Genomic DNA, 12,408 nt, shown 5'->3' with positions numbered 1-12,408 from the left:
TATCATGTTCGCAGTAGGGCAATATTCTATAGATATTTTTGCCTTCTGTGTGTGCAGACCGTACAAAGTGATATTTTATATCAACGTGTTTACATCTCTGTCTGCGTACTGGGTTCTTAGACAAAGCTATCGCCCCCTGGTTGTCCTCATATATCTTGACTGGTACATGCTGGTTACTACTATCAATTCCTTTAAGTAGCTGTACAAGAAACATACTCTCTTGAGTAGTGGCAGCTAGTGCCATATACTCGGCTTCACAGGTGGATAACATGGCTTTGCCACTTATACTTATTCAAATATGCTTAACAATGCTGTTTATATAGCAGAATTTATGATGGTCAAGTCACCTTTATTTATGTAGCGCTTTTTACAATACAGATTTTTTTTTTTGTTTCAAAGCAGCTTTACAGTGATAGTGTGTTAGCACGTGGATTCAAACATTCTGGCACACAAAGTAAAGCATTCATGTGAAAGTGGAGCTTATTTGTTTTATTGATCATGCGTTTCTCTTAAAACAGACACGCCGATTCATGAGAAATTGTGCTGTGGATAAATCAGCATTATCAAAAACTTGCGCAGTCATATTTTTCCTTAAAATAACTAGTCAATAATGTGAATAATGAGAGGAATTTGATTACACTATTTGAGATGGTCTGTCGGGCAGGCTGGTTATGCATTTTGGTAGCCCGAAAAACACAATAGCCCTGGGACGTCGGGCTAATATCTATTGTACATGAGTTACATTGCTAATGCGCTACTACTTGGGATTTCATATCTGTCCCATACAATGGTTGTCAACAACACAATTTGAGAGTGAAACCCACATTCTGTCACTCCTGAACTTCGCAGCCTGCACCCGACTGTCTGTCCTCACCACAGCATAAACACAAGTTACTCAATGAATGACATATAGCCGTGAGAGCAAAACTCATCTCAGGCCGTGCGATCTCAGAAGGGGCCGCTACATCAATGAGCGGTCCAAACGGCAATGAGTCTCCTATTTATACTCCTGCTGTGAAGCAAATACTTAATAATTAGCAAATTCAGTGTCTAATTAACCGTAACGTCTGCTAATATTTGCTAACATTGCAATCTGATTTGTTATACATGTTGCTGCTGTACAAATATTAGGAATTGCTGTAGCTCTGTTAGATATGCGAATAAACAAAAGCCTGTCTCACTTTAAAGAGTTCCTGCAAGCTTGTCTCTGTATCCTTACATTGACTGCTGCTGCATAAATGTAAAAAGCATATTCTCTAGCTGCTAGTAATTCACTCTAAGCATTAAATCAGGACTCTTGACATGACACAAGATTTAAATATTGTGAATGGTTAGTTTAAGGAATTGATGAAGCAGATTACACAAAACACATAGTGATATAGCATAAAAACCTATGCACTTATCTATCTTATATGTTGAATTTCTGAAAGCAATGCTATCAAAGTATTTGAAAGTTGAGCAGCGAGCTCATTGGCTACTGATACGGCAGGAACCAATCAGCTGCGGCCTATAGATAACGATGTGATTATGAACAGGCGAGTAAAGGACCTATTAGCCTGCGCCATCTAGAGTTTCATGACAGAACTTTGTATATGTCTGGAGGATATAGATAATGCACTCTGAAAAGATCCTTTTTTTTTAGTTCAGTCAATCTTTCTTTTGTAATTTACTGTAAACATAAAAAACAATACAATTATTGTTCACAGTAATATTCTTCTTAATAGTTTTTAATAATCAAAAAAGTTTTAAAGATTCATGTCGAAGCTGCGTCCTCTTGACGTCACATTTATCGGCCGCATACGTCATAAAGAACGTCTTATTTCAGGACAGTCACCATTATAAAACTGAGCGTTATTGCTAGTGAAGTGTAAATTGTTGTAGTTTCCTCATGGGAATGTAATGATCAGTTTACTGAGATGAAGAGCCTCATGACGTTTGCGGCAGATAAATGTGACCTCCGGAGGATTCAGCCTTCGAGATGAGACACAGCCGGTGACTCCAGGATTTGATGATCTGTGAGATTGAGAATGTGTGTGTGTTGTTCACCATGAGCTCTGAGTGACTGAACTTACTCACAGCGGCCTTTCTGGAGCCCATAACCACGAGAGAGAAAGCTTTAGAGTTCAGGGTTTATGGGACGGTAAGTTAAACCTGCTTTCTGGAACAGTCTCTGTCACTTTACTGTTACTGGTTATAGATGTTAAATATTAGCAGAAACGACTAAGCAAACACAATTCTGTGTGCAGATAAATAAAAGAAAAGAAAAAAAGATGAGAAGGCAAGTGGTTGTTTGTATTTTGAACACTGAAGTTAATCGAGATTTTCAGATTTGAATCTTACATTTCTCCTTAAACACTTCTAAAAATATTTCACACACGTGCGGCTGAAATAATCAACAAAAGAGTATTTCTGTCGGAGCTTAAATGTGCACATAATGCAGACAAAACATCTGTTTTCTATGTAACACATTAACTAAATTAAATGATATTCATATCCAGACTGCATGTTTTCCATTCTGAGCAAAACCGCAGTCTCTTGATTGTATGTGTGATTGTAGAAGAGGAGGATACCACTATTATCCATTCATCAAATATACAGGACAAGCCTATATACTGTAGTGATCATGTCCCAATCATGCGAACGGACAGCCAATCAAACCACAGCATTGGTGAGTGACTGTGCAGAACTTTTTAGTTTTGTTTTCGCTCTATCATAGAGAGATGGTTCGTGTGTTGTTTTTCCATCATTCCTGCCAGAGTTGTGTGTGTCAATGACTAAAACACACACACACAAGTGCACATGCTAATGACCACCCACACTAATGTAACCAGTGAACTTGATGGTCATTGAAGTCATTTAAATGTGGATCCTATCTCTGTGTTCTTACCGACACACCATAGCGATGACCAAACCTAAAGAACCAGTCCACCTTCATTACAGTGATCATAGTAGAGCGAGTTTATGAGGACAATGATGTTGAACTCACCCTTTACAGAGAGAGAAAGAGATCTTGATGTTGATGAGTTTGGTCTTCCATCTCTCTGTCCTTTACACCAGTACTGACCCTGATCAGACTCAGTAGCTCCTCTGATAGTGAGAGTGTCTCTGTTTACAGTGTAACGATAATCAGACGTCTGTGATATTACACTGTCTTTATACCAATCATACCCAGCTCTACATGTAAACGAAGTTTTGTCTTAAAAGTAAATTGAGGATAACAATGAAAGTGAAAGCCTTCCGTTCCCACATCTCTGATATTGTTTGAGACGGGAACTCCATGTATTCTTCATGTATCTTCTGAACACAGGATTATTCTCGACGTCCCACTGCCGTTTCACACTAGAAGTGATCGAGTTTCACTCTGGTGGTGTTTACATATTACTGAGATCAGGAGGAATCGTCTCTATGATAATTAAGCTCTTTTAGGGAAGAAACATATTCTAATACAAATCTTGAAGTGGAAGCTGAGTCGGGGCAGACTGACATTTCTCACACTATATAGTTTATAGATGATTTTATCTCATATTTCCTAATATTAGTTGTGTTTTTCTGTTGTACTGTCATTAGTTTTGTCATGTCAGTTGTTTTGAGGCTCTGGCTCCGTCACGATCTCAGACAAACACCTCTGACTCGCCATAGAAAGCAGAATGAAGCTCCTGAAGGAGAGATGAAGATCTCCAACTACAAGCTCATATGAGGAGATACTGAGTCTGAATCAACTTCATCAGACTATCTGAAGACTTCATGAACTCATTTAACATCATTATCTGTGAGTCTCGTCATTCTCTCTGACTTCAGCACAAAACTCATCTTTTCTATCAGTAAATATCTCCTGTAACCATAGCGACAGTGACTAAAGTAAATCTCAAAGATGGAGACGCCAATAACACTGGAAAGTCACAATTTACATGTTGTTTAAAAAAATATCCTGATAAAAATGTGCAACACACACAAGACATCTGAAGACAATCATGACTGAAAGTGAATTGCTTATAAGAACAGATGTGGCTGATACAGAAGATCATAAGTGTTGAAATATGGATTTTAAATGATCATTAAACAGACGTGAATATGAAGACTCACCTGATACAGTCAGTCTAACAGCATCACTGAAGTCTGTGTGTGAGTCTGATCTCTCTCCTCTACAACTGTATTCACCACTGCGATACACACCAGCTGTGAAACTGAACTCTGGTGTTGTTCTTGTTGTTGTATAGAAAGTGTGTCCATCTCTAATCCAGCTGTATCTCCACTGAATGTCTCCTCCTCCCTGTATTTCACATGTGAGAGTGACTCTCTCTCCACTGAACACACGCTGATATGGCTTCACCTTCACTACAGGTTTTCCTGTATTAATACACACATGAGTAAATATTGATTAAAACAGCATCACAGTCTCATGATCAATGTTAGTGTTTATGAACTCAAAACCTCCTTATGAGAAAAACACTGTATTAAAAATGAAAGATCTAGTTTGCTGGAAGTTTGTATTGATTACATCAAAATTGTTTGTAATTATTGATAGACTATATACTGATAAACTTTGTAGAAACTGAAACACTGGGTAAAGTGTGTCATACATGTAAACTGAGTCTATAATACATGTATGTTATTTTCTATTTGCGTGACACAGAATTGCAGCTTGTACAACATTTACAAATCTTACATAATTTAAGAGTGTAAAAATATTACAGACTTAAACATGCAAAGTGATGAGGTCATGTGACAATGTAGCATATACAGTTAAATAATAAACTGTTGTACAGTAAAACATGCTGGGTTGAAAACAACCCAATTTGGCAGTAGATTGGTTTAAATGTTTTTTTTTTAACCAAAATTCTGGAGTAAAATTACTACATTACAGGATTAAGATTAACCCAAAATAGTTTGAAAATAAAACCAGGAATACTGGACATTATTAAATCACTTTATACACACATAATGACTATCAAAACGTACAATTTTATTAAAAATGAGAATAAAGGCAAACATAGTCCAAAGTAACTGTGCATGTGAGAAGAAAAGCAGAAAAAAAAGACAAATCGTCAGATACACAGTTTACAGTTACCTGTTTTTTTTTTTTCATTTCAATGAACACTGATAAAATAACTTGCATTTAAGACCAACTTATACTTTTTTGTATATTATCCACCACCAATGAAAACATTGATGTATTCGTTTCGACTTTAAGTAATTGTATTAAATATTGCACCAACTTATTCAAGCAAACAAAGATAACAAGTAAACTCCCAAATTTAAGTTCACTCAACTTTAAACTTGTAACTATAAATCTGTAATATAAAGTTATTTAAGATACTACCTAAAGTTTATAACAATTATCCAACAGATCTACATGGTTGCCTAAAAAAATATAGAGCTATAAGAGTTTAGTTTTAATAACATTACTGAACACAAATAAACCACAAGAATAACCCTGACATTATAACATTTGCATAAGATATTGAACTTTCTGCCTGAGACACGAGTACACATGTGAAAGAATATGAGCAAGTGTATGAATGAGAGAGCGTGAATTCCTCCACTAAACAACAACACTGAACAAACACTGAACGTTTATCATTACAGATTATATAAGATTATATAGAAATTGTTATTGGCCAAATAGCGACTGACAGCGTTTCATACACTCGCCGTTTTTTTACTGGCATTTGGCTCATGGTGAGTGTTCATTATAGACCCTGCTTACTGTATTAATAATAAAGTAGTTCAGTCTGAACAGTGTCTTGATTATATATGTATCTTAGTAGAGAGAGTTTATGAGGACAATGATGTTCAACTCACCCTTCACAGAGAGAGAAAGAGAGCTTGATGTTGATGAGTTTGGTCTTCCATCTCTCTGTCCTTTACACCTGTACTGACCCTGATCAGACTCAGTAGCTCCTCTGATAGTGAGAGTGTCTCTGTTTACAGTGTAACGATCAGACGTCTGTAACTTTACACTGTCTTTACACCACTCATATCTCCAGTCACTGTGATCAGAGTTTATCACACACTTCAGATTGTAAATCCTTTAACACTACGACGGCCAGTCTAAAGTGCAATGGGACTGTAGTTAATGAGCCAACCAAGGTCTTCGAGTGCCCACGCTTTATGAAGTTTTGTGCTTTTGGTTACTGGGAATGAAACACAAAGACTTTTCTTTTACAGCTGCTATCCTAGCTACTATATTTAAATGTATTTCGCAACTAACTCTAATAGTTTGAAAATAAAAAATGTGACTTGACCAACTGTTTTTTAAGTTCGCAAACAAGCATTAAATGTTCAAGTTGGTAAATGTTGGCTCCAGTGCAGTTAAAAAAAATCACTATTCTCTGTATGTTCATATTTCATTATTGTGATTATAATGGTCTCTACTGCTGTTCATCCTTTCATAACGAATCAAATGTTTGAAGGCCTTGAAATTAAGCGATAACATCACATATATATGCATTTGACGGTTAAGAAAAGGCTAAATTATAAATCTCAGAAAGAAATGCCCAGGTCGTATTTCTGTCGTATTTCCAGCTTGTTTCTGCCACTGAATAAAAAATAAAAAGGTAATTCTGAGGGGTTTTTTCTCACAAATCTGCCCTTTTTTCTCGTAATTGCGAGTTTATGGAGTCTGAATCAACTTCATCAGACTATCTGAAGACTTCATGAACTCATTTAACATCATTATCTGTGAGTCACGTCATTCTCTCTGACTTCAGCACAAAACTCAACTTTATTGAACTCAATTACTTAAATGGCCTTTTCTGTTCTCATTATACTCATAAATATCTCCAGTAACCATAGTGACAGTAGCTGCATTTACATGGAACCTAATTGTAACGACTGGATCGATCAAACACCCCTAACAGAACAAAAATATATTTCCCATATGAATGATCAATATATTAAATGGTTTAACCTTATTTTTGAAAATATACAGAATAATATATTGTGTTAATATATTACAATGTATTGAATAATACATACGGAATTGCCGCTTTTCATATATTGAAAAATATGTGACAATATATTTACTAATATATCATCATAATGTATGTAATTTTATATTCAGTAATACACATCATAATATATAGATGTATATGTGATCAGATATGGTACTGCATGTGTAATATATTACAAATGTAAAATGCAAAACAAACACATACATTATATTTTTTAAATTATTTACATTATAAATGTTTAATTTTTTCAAGCTAGTTACTTTTAAAAGCACAAGCAAAGCTGCATGTACGAGACTATCACTGTTCTGCTTTAAAATATAGTAATTATAATCTTAATGGTGTTTAGTCAGTCATCAACAGAATCACAGGCTCTACTCTTCAACACAAACTCACACATACCAGAAAAAACTTTTAAATTCCAAAATAACAGAAAATTTAACATTTGCTCTCCTTTCAGAAGTCAGTCAGAAGCAAAGCATGCTGGGAACTAGAAATCTGTTGTAACTCATTCCGTGAATGTGTGTGTGTGTGTGTGTGTGTGTGTGTGTGTGTGTGTGTGTGTGTGTGTGTGTGTGTGTGTGTGAACATACATTCACATGGGAACATGTATGTGCAATATATGTACACAATAAAGGATACAACTACTATGCTATTTTTGTCTTAATTTATAAATATTTTATATTCAGTAATATATAGCCATACATGGACAATGCATATAATGCAGTATATTAAAAAAATATAAGCACTATTTTCCCATATATGGAAATGTATTATGTAATATATCGCATTGTATTTTGCAGTCTATTCCGATATATTTTTGTACCGTAAGGGACACCATCATTCCACTTAATCTTTACAACTCCTCACCCAGGAAGACTCTGTGATGTCTGGTTGCCCCACTGTGAATTATCACCTTTTTGCTCCACTCACACACTTCAAAGACACTATTGTTCTGAGTGAGAGAACAGTAAAGGCCACGAAAAAAAAAAAAAAAAAAAAAAACAGACATGCAATCCCATAAAAAAATGGAATTCTCTCCACTAATTCATTGACAAATTTTCTTAATGAATTAACATGCATTTCCCCAGTACATTTAGTGTATTATTACTGTTTGTATGTTGTCTTTTTATATTGTATAATGTTATGCATGCCTGATGATAGAACTAGTAGTTAATGTAACCCCATCTAGAGGATGTCTCCTATCAAAATATTCTTAATTCAATGACTCACACTTCAGTGAACAAGTGTTTTTTTCTTAATATCCAGTTCTCCTGTTGTTCAGTTTACTATTTGACTCAAGGTAAGGCTATCTTCGATTCTCTGCTTATTTTTAATTTTTACCTTCACATAAATCTGTATTTTATTTATACGCGTTCCTACTTTAAATAACAGCCACGTCTGAAAAGAATTGCAGTTTGAATTTTATTACACTTAAGTACAGCGCTGTCCAACAGCTAGTTTCGATTCCTCCCATTTTCGGATTATTTGCTTTTGCTGTGCTAATTGCTGGGCCGAGACAGCTGTCCTCACTCAGCGGTGAAAGCATTATATCTATGTAGTTCAGCTCTCGTGTTCAGCCTTCTCGTGTGAAGACCGATTCGGGTAAAGGCCATCGACTCTAACTGTGCGACTCCAAACGAGCAAGGACACCAGAAAGGCACTTAAGTATCTTCGTCTCCCTTTCCTTTCACACTTTTATCTTATTTCCCCTTACTCAACATGTGCTTTCAATACATTCATGTTGTCTCTCGATAACGCTCTTTCATCACGTGCAGAAGGCAGCGCAATACTGCTAATCTGCGCACCATTCTCTCATCCTCACACACACTTGTCTCTCTTTCTGTGGGTCTATGGAATTGTCAGTCAGCAGTCAATAAAGCTGACTTTATTCCAGCCTTTGCATCTCATTCTACTCTTAGTATCTTGGGCTTGACTGAGACCTGGATTCGTCCAGAAGACTCAGCAACCCCCGCTGCTCTCTCTAACAACTTCTCTTTCTCTCACTCCCCTCGCCAGTCTGGGAGGGGTGGGGGTACAGGGCTTCTCATTTCTAACAATTGGAAATACTCAACGCTCTCTTATCTATGCAATAACAACTCGTTTGAATATAATGCTATTACACTTACAACTCCCAATAAGATCCATATTGTAGTCATTTATCGCCCCCAGGTCAGCTGGGAAGCTTTGTAGAGGAGCTGGATATGCTGCTGTCCTCTTTCCCTGAGGACGGCACCCCACTTCTAGTCTTTGGTGATTTCAACATTCATCTCGAGAAGCCGTATGCAACAGACTTCATCTCTCTCCTAGCCTCTTTCGATCTCAAATGGCTCATCACCACAGGTACTAACAAATCAGGCAACCAACTGGACCTGGTTTACACACGTAACTGCAGCACAGACAACATTTTGGTCAGACCTCTCCATGTCTCAGATCATTTCCTCATTACTTTCAATCTACAACTTCCTACCCATGCACCACCAACCCCCCTACCAGTCACTTTCAGACGAAACCTGCGCTCACTTTCTCCCTCCCATCTTTCCTCTGCTGTGTCATCTTCTCTCACAATTCTCATCTCTGGTTGTGAATACCGCAATGGATACCTCATGCTCCATTCTAACTTCTTCTCTAGACAATATCTGCCCTCTCTCCTACAGGCAGTGGTGGTCTTAACATAGAGGCATAGGTAGGCGGCTGCTTGGGGCCCACTACCAGCAGTCGTAGTAGGGGGGCCCCCAACCAACCTAAAAAAAAAAAAAAGAAAAAAAAAAGCATCTTATCATCATGAACGCTTCAAAAGCATGGTAAATTGTATTAATATTCTTAAGAAATACGTTGAAACGTTGAAGTAGTAGTTAAAATGTCCAGTTCATGCCTTTATGGTTATTCGTCTACACATACACCCCCGACTTTCACAATGAAATGGACTAGTCCGTAACGGTGCGCGGCGCGAAAGATAAACACGCAGTGACAGGAGGACTGGGACGTACACAAACAGAGACGAAACAAGACGAGTCTAAATGCGAAAATGAAACGAAGTTACCCAAGCGGCTCAAATAAAAGAAAAAAGCGAAAAGACGCAGATAAGTATTTGGCAACGCTGCCAAAGATGATAGTTTTTTTTACGGCTACTGTTGGGGATACAGACAGGAACAACAACGTCCAAAGCGTTGAACATGCCTCTACAGCAGCAGCATCTAACTTAAAGGACAATTTCGGTATTTAACACTTTGAGTCTATTTTGTAGTTTGTTTTGGATGAACAAGAGTGGTGGACAAAGAAATTTTGACAATGGTTCCTGTCGCGACTTTTTGACTATTTTAGAATTGCCCATGACCGCTTTAGAATGGGAGTCAATGGCCATGCACGAACATGTCCTTAAAACAACCCTTAACGTTCGTTTTCAAAACTGTCGCGACAGGAACCATTGTCAAAATTTCTTTGTGCACCACTCTTGTTCATCCAAAACAAACTACAAAATAGACTCAAAGTGTTAAATACCGGAATTGTCCTTTAACGTTAGCTGTGAAGTGGCGCTAGGTGAGAATAATGTTAACACACTCACATGGATATACGTGGATTTGCTTGGAGCAAAATGCAACATCACCTCTCCCAAGTTCGCCCCTCTTACGTTACCCCCTTACTATAAATACCGTTTTGGCGCTTGTAAATGTGACGTGACAGATCACTAGCAGCAGGTGAACCGAATCGATCCTCTCTACTAGCTAATAGTGAATAAACACGAATGAACAATGTTGAAAGATATAGTACAACTTACCGAAATGTATATTTACCTCTTATATATCGATCAATCAGTGTTTTTCAACCTTGGAAAGACGTCAATATAACAGCTGGAGAACAATTATGTCACTTAACGTTACGTTACCTCAGGAAAGCCGTAATATATGTTATAGCATGTTAGTTGGCTAGAAAAAAGAGATTATTTTGCTAAATATGTGTAATATATTACATATTTAGTATTTTTTTACTTATATTATTAAAATTGTTATTATAATAAAACACATTATGTTTAATTTGAGTTTAATATATGTTTACAGCATTATGTGAGTTTTTTTTTCTTTGGAAAAATTAACGCCTATCTTGCGTACCTAATATTTATCCAAATGAGTCAATATTGAATCAAATCACAAGAATTGAATTGAAATCGTGAAATTTGTGTCAAGCAATAAAAAAAAACCCATAGCTTACCAGAAATTGTACCATGTAAACATTGTAACATGTTTCTGTTTAGTTACTAAAATGTTTTGACATCACAATACACTTATTGTGATGCTAGATTGTTCTGGTGTTATCTGAAACCGTATTCTCTGTTGGGTGCCATTGTGACTATTAGTTTGTGTAGTGCTACACTTTGTGTGTTCTCTGCTTTTTGGATTAAAGAAAATGTATGCAGGATTTAAAGGGAAAGTTTTTTTTTTCCTCTCCAACCTTTACTTCCCTGTAGATTAGCTTTACCTGCCTATCCACCATTCAGTCTGTAAAACAATTTTTCGTTCTCTTTTAAAGATCGAATGGGGGGGCCCCATACATACTTTTGCCTTGGGCCCCCAATTTGCTAAATCCGCCACTGCCTACAGGTCTGCACGCGCTACTCCCTCTAACACCCCTGGTTATCTGAGGTTCTTCGTGAACACCGGACCAAACTCAGGGCAGCGGAGAGGAAATGGCGCAAATCAAAAGACACATCTGACCTGAGTATGTATAAATCTCTCCTCTCTTCCTTTTCTGTGGGTGTTCATGCTGCAAAATCTTCATATTTCCACAACATCAACAGCTCCTCTAACACACCATCACTTTTCAAGACATTCAACTCTCTCCTCTGTCCACCTCTACCACCACCCACCTCCTCTTTAACTGCTGATGATTTTGCTAACTTCTTCACCAATAAAACAACAACTATCAGCAGTCAGTTCTCAGCTCCACACACACAGGAACCCAGACCAACCTCTCCCACAGCCAATAACATTCTCTCCTCCTTCTCTCCACTAACCGAGGAATAAGTATCTAAACTTATCCTCTCCAGTCATCCTACCCCTGCCCTCTAGACCCTATCCCCTCACACCTTATACAAGCCATCTCTCCCACACTTCTTCCAACACTCACACACATCATCAACTCATCCCTCCATACTGGCACTTTCTCTACTGCATTCAAGCAGGCTCGGGTAACTCCACTGCTTAAAAAAAACAAAACAAAAAAAAACATTAAACACATCATTTGTAGAGAATTACTGACCTGTCTCTCCTACCATTCATTGCGAAAACACTTGAGCGAGCTGTTTTCAACCAAGTAGCATCCTTCTTGTCTCTGAACAACCAGCTGGATGTCAACAAATCTGGCTTCAGGAAAGGGCATTCAACTGAGACTGCACTACTGTCGGTCACAGAAACCCTACGGATCGCAAAAGCTGCTTCCAAATCTTCAGTTCTCATTCTCC

At 37.4% G+C, this 12,408-nt stretch overlaps 1 protein-coding gene across 1 annotated transcript in view; it reads right to left on the bottom strand.

Moving 5' to 3' along the window:
- Positions 1-12,047, bottom strand: part of LOC308705370 (cell adhesion molecule CEACAM5-like) — a gene marked incomplete at its 5' end in the record, with an annotated part of 28,764 nt that extends 16,717 nt beyond the window's left edge. The window contains 3 exons of the mRNA XM_081390345.1: positions 4,084-4,347; positions 5,803-5,990; positions 12,034-12,047. Of these exons, the coding sequence (XP_081246471.1) occupies positions 4,084-4,347; positions 5,803-5,990; positions 12,034-12,047 (466 nt within the window). The remainder of the gene's footprint in view (positions 1-4,083; positions 4,348-5,802; positions 5,991-12,033) is intronic.
- Positions 12,048-12,408: the final 361 nt, after the last annotated feature.

This window comes from Scardinius erythrophthalmus (genome assembly GCF_964197995.2).
Source record: "Scardinius erythrophthalmus genome assembly, chromosome: 2".
Classification (NCBI taxonomy): domain Eukaryota; kingdom Metazoa; phylum Chordata; class Actinopteri; order Cypriniformes; family Leuciscidae; genus Scardinius; species Scardinius erythrophthalmus.
Note: the sequence above shows the minus strand (reverse complement) of the source record. Positions and strands in the feature narration are given on the sequence as shown.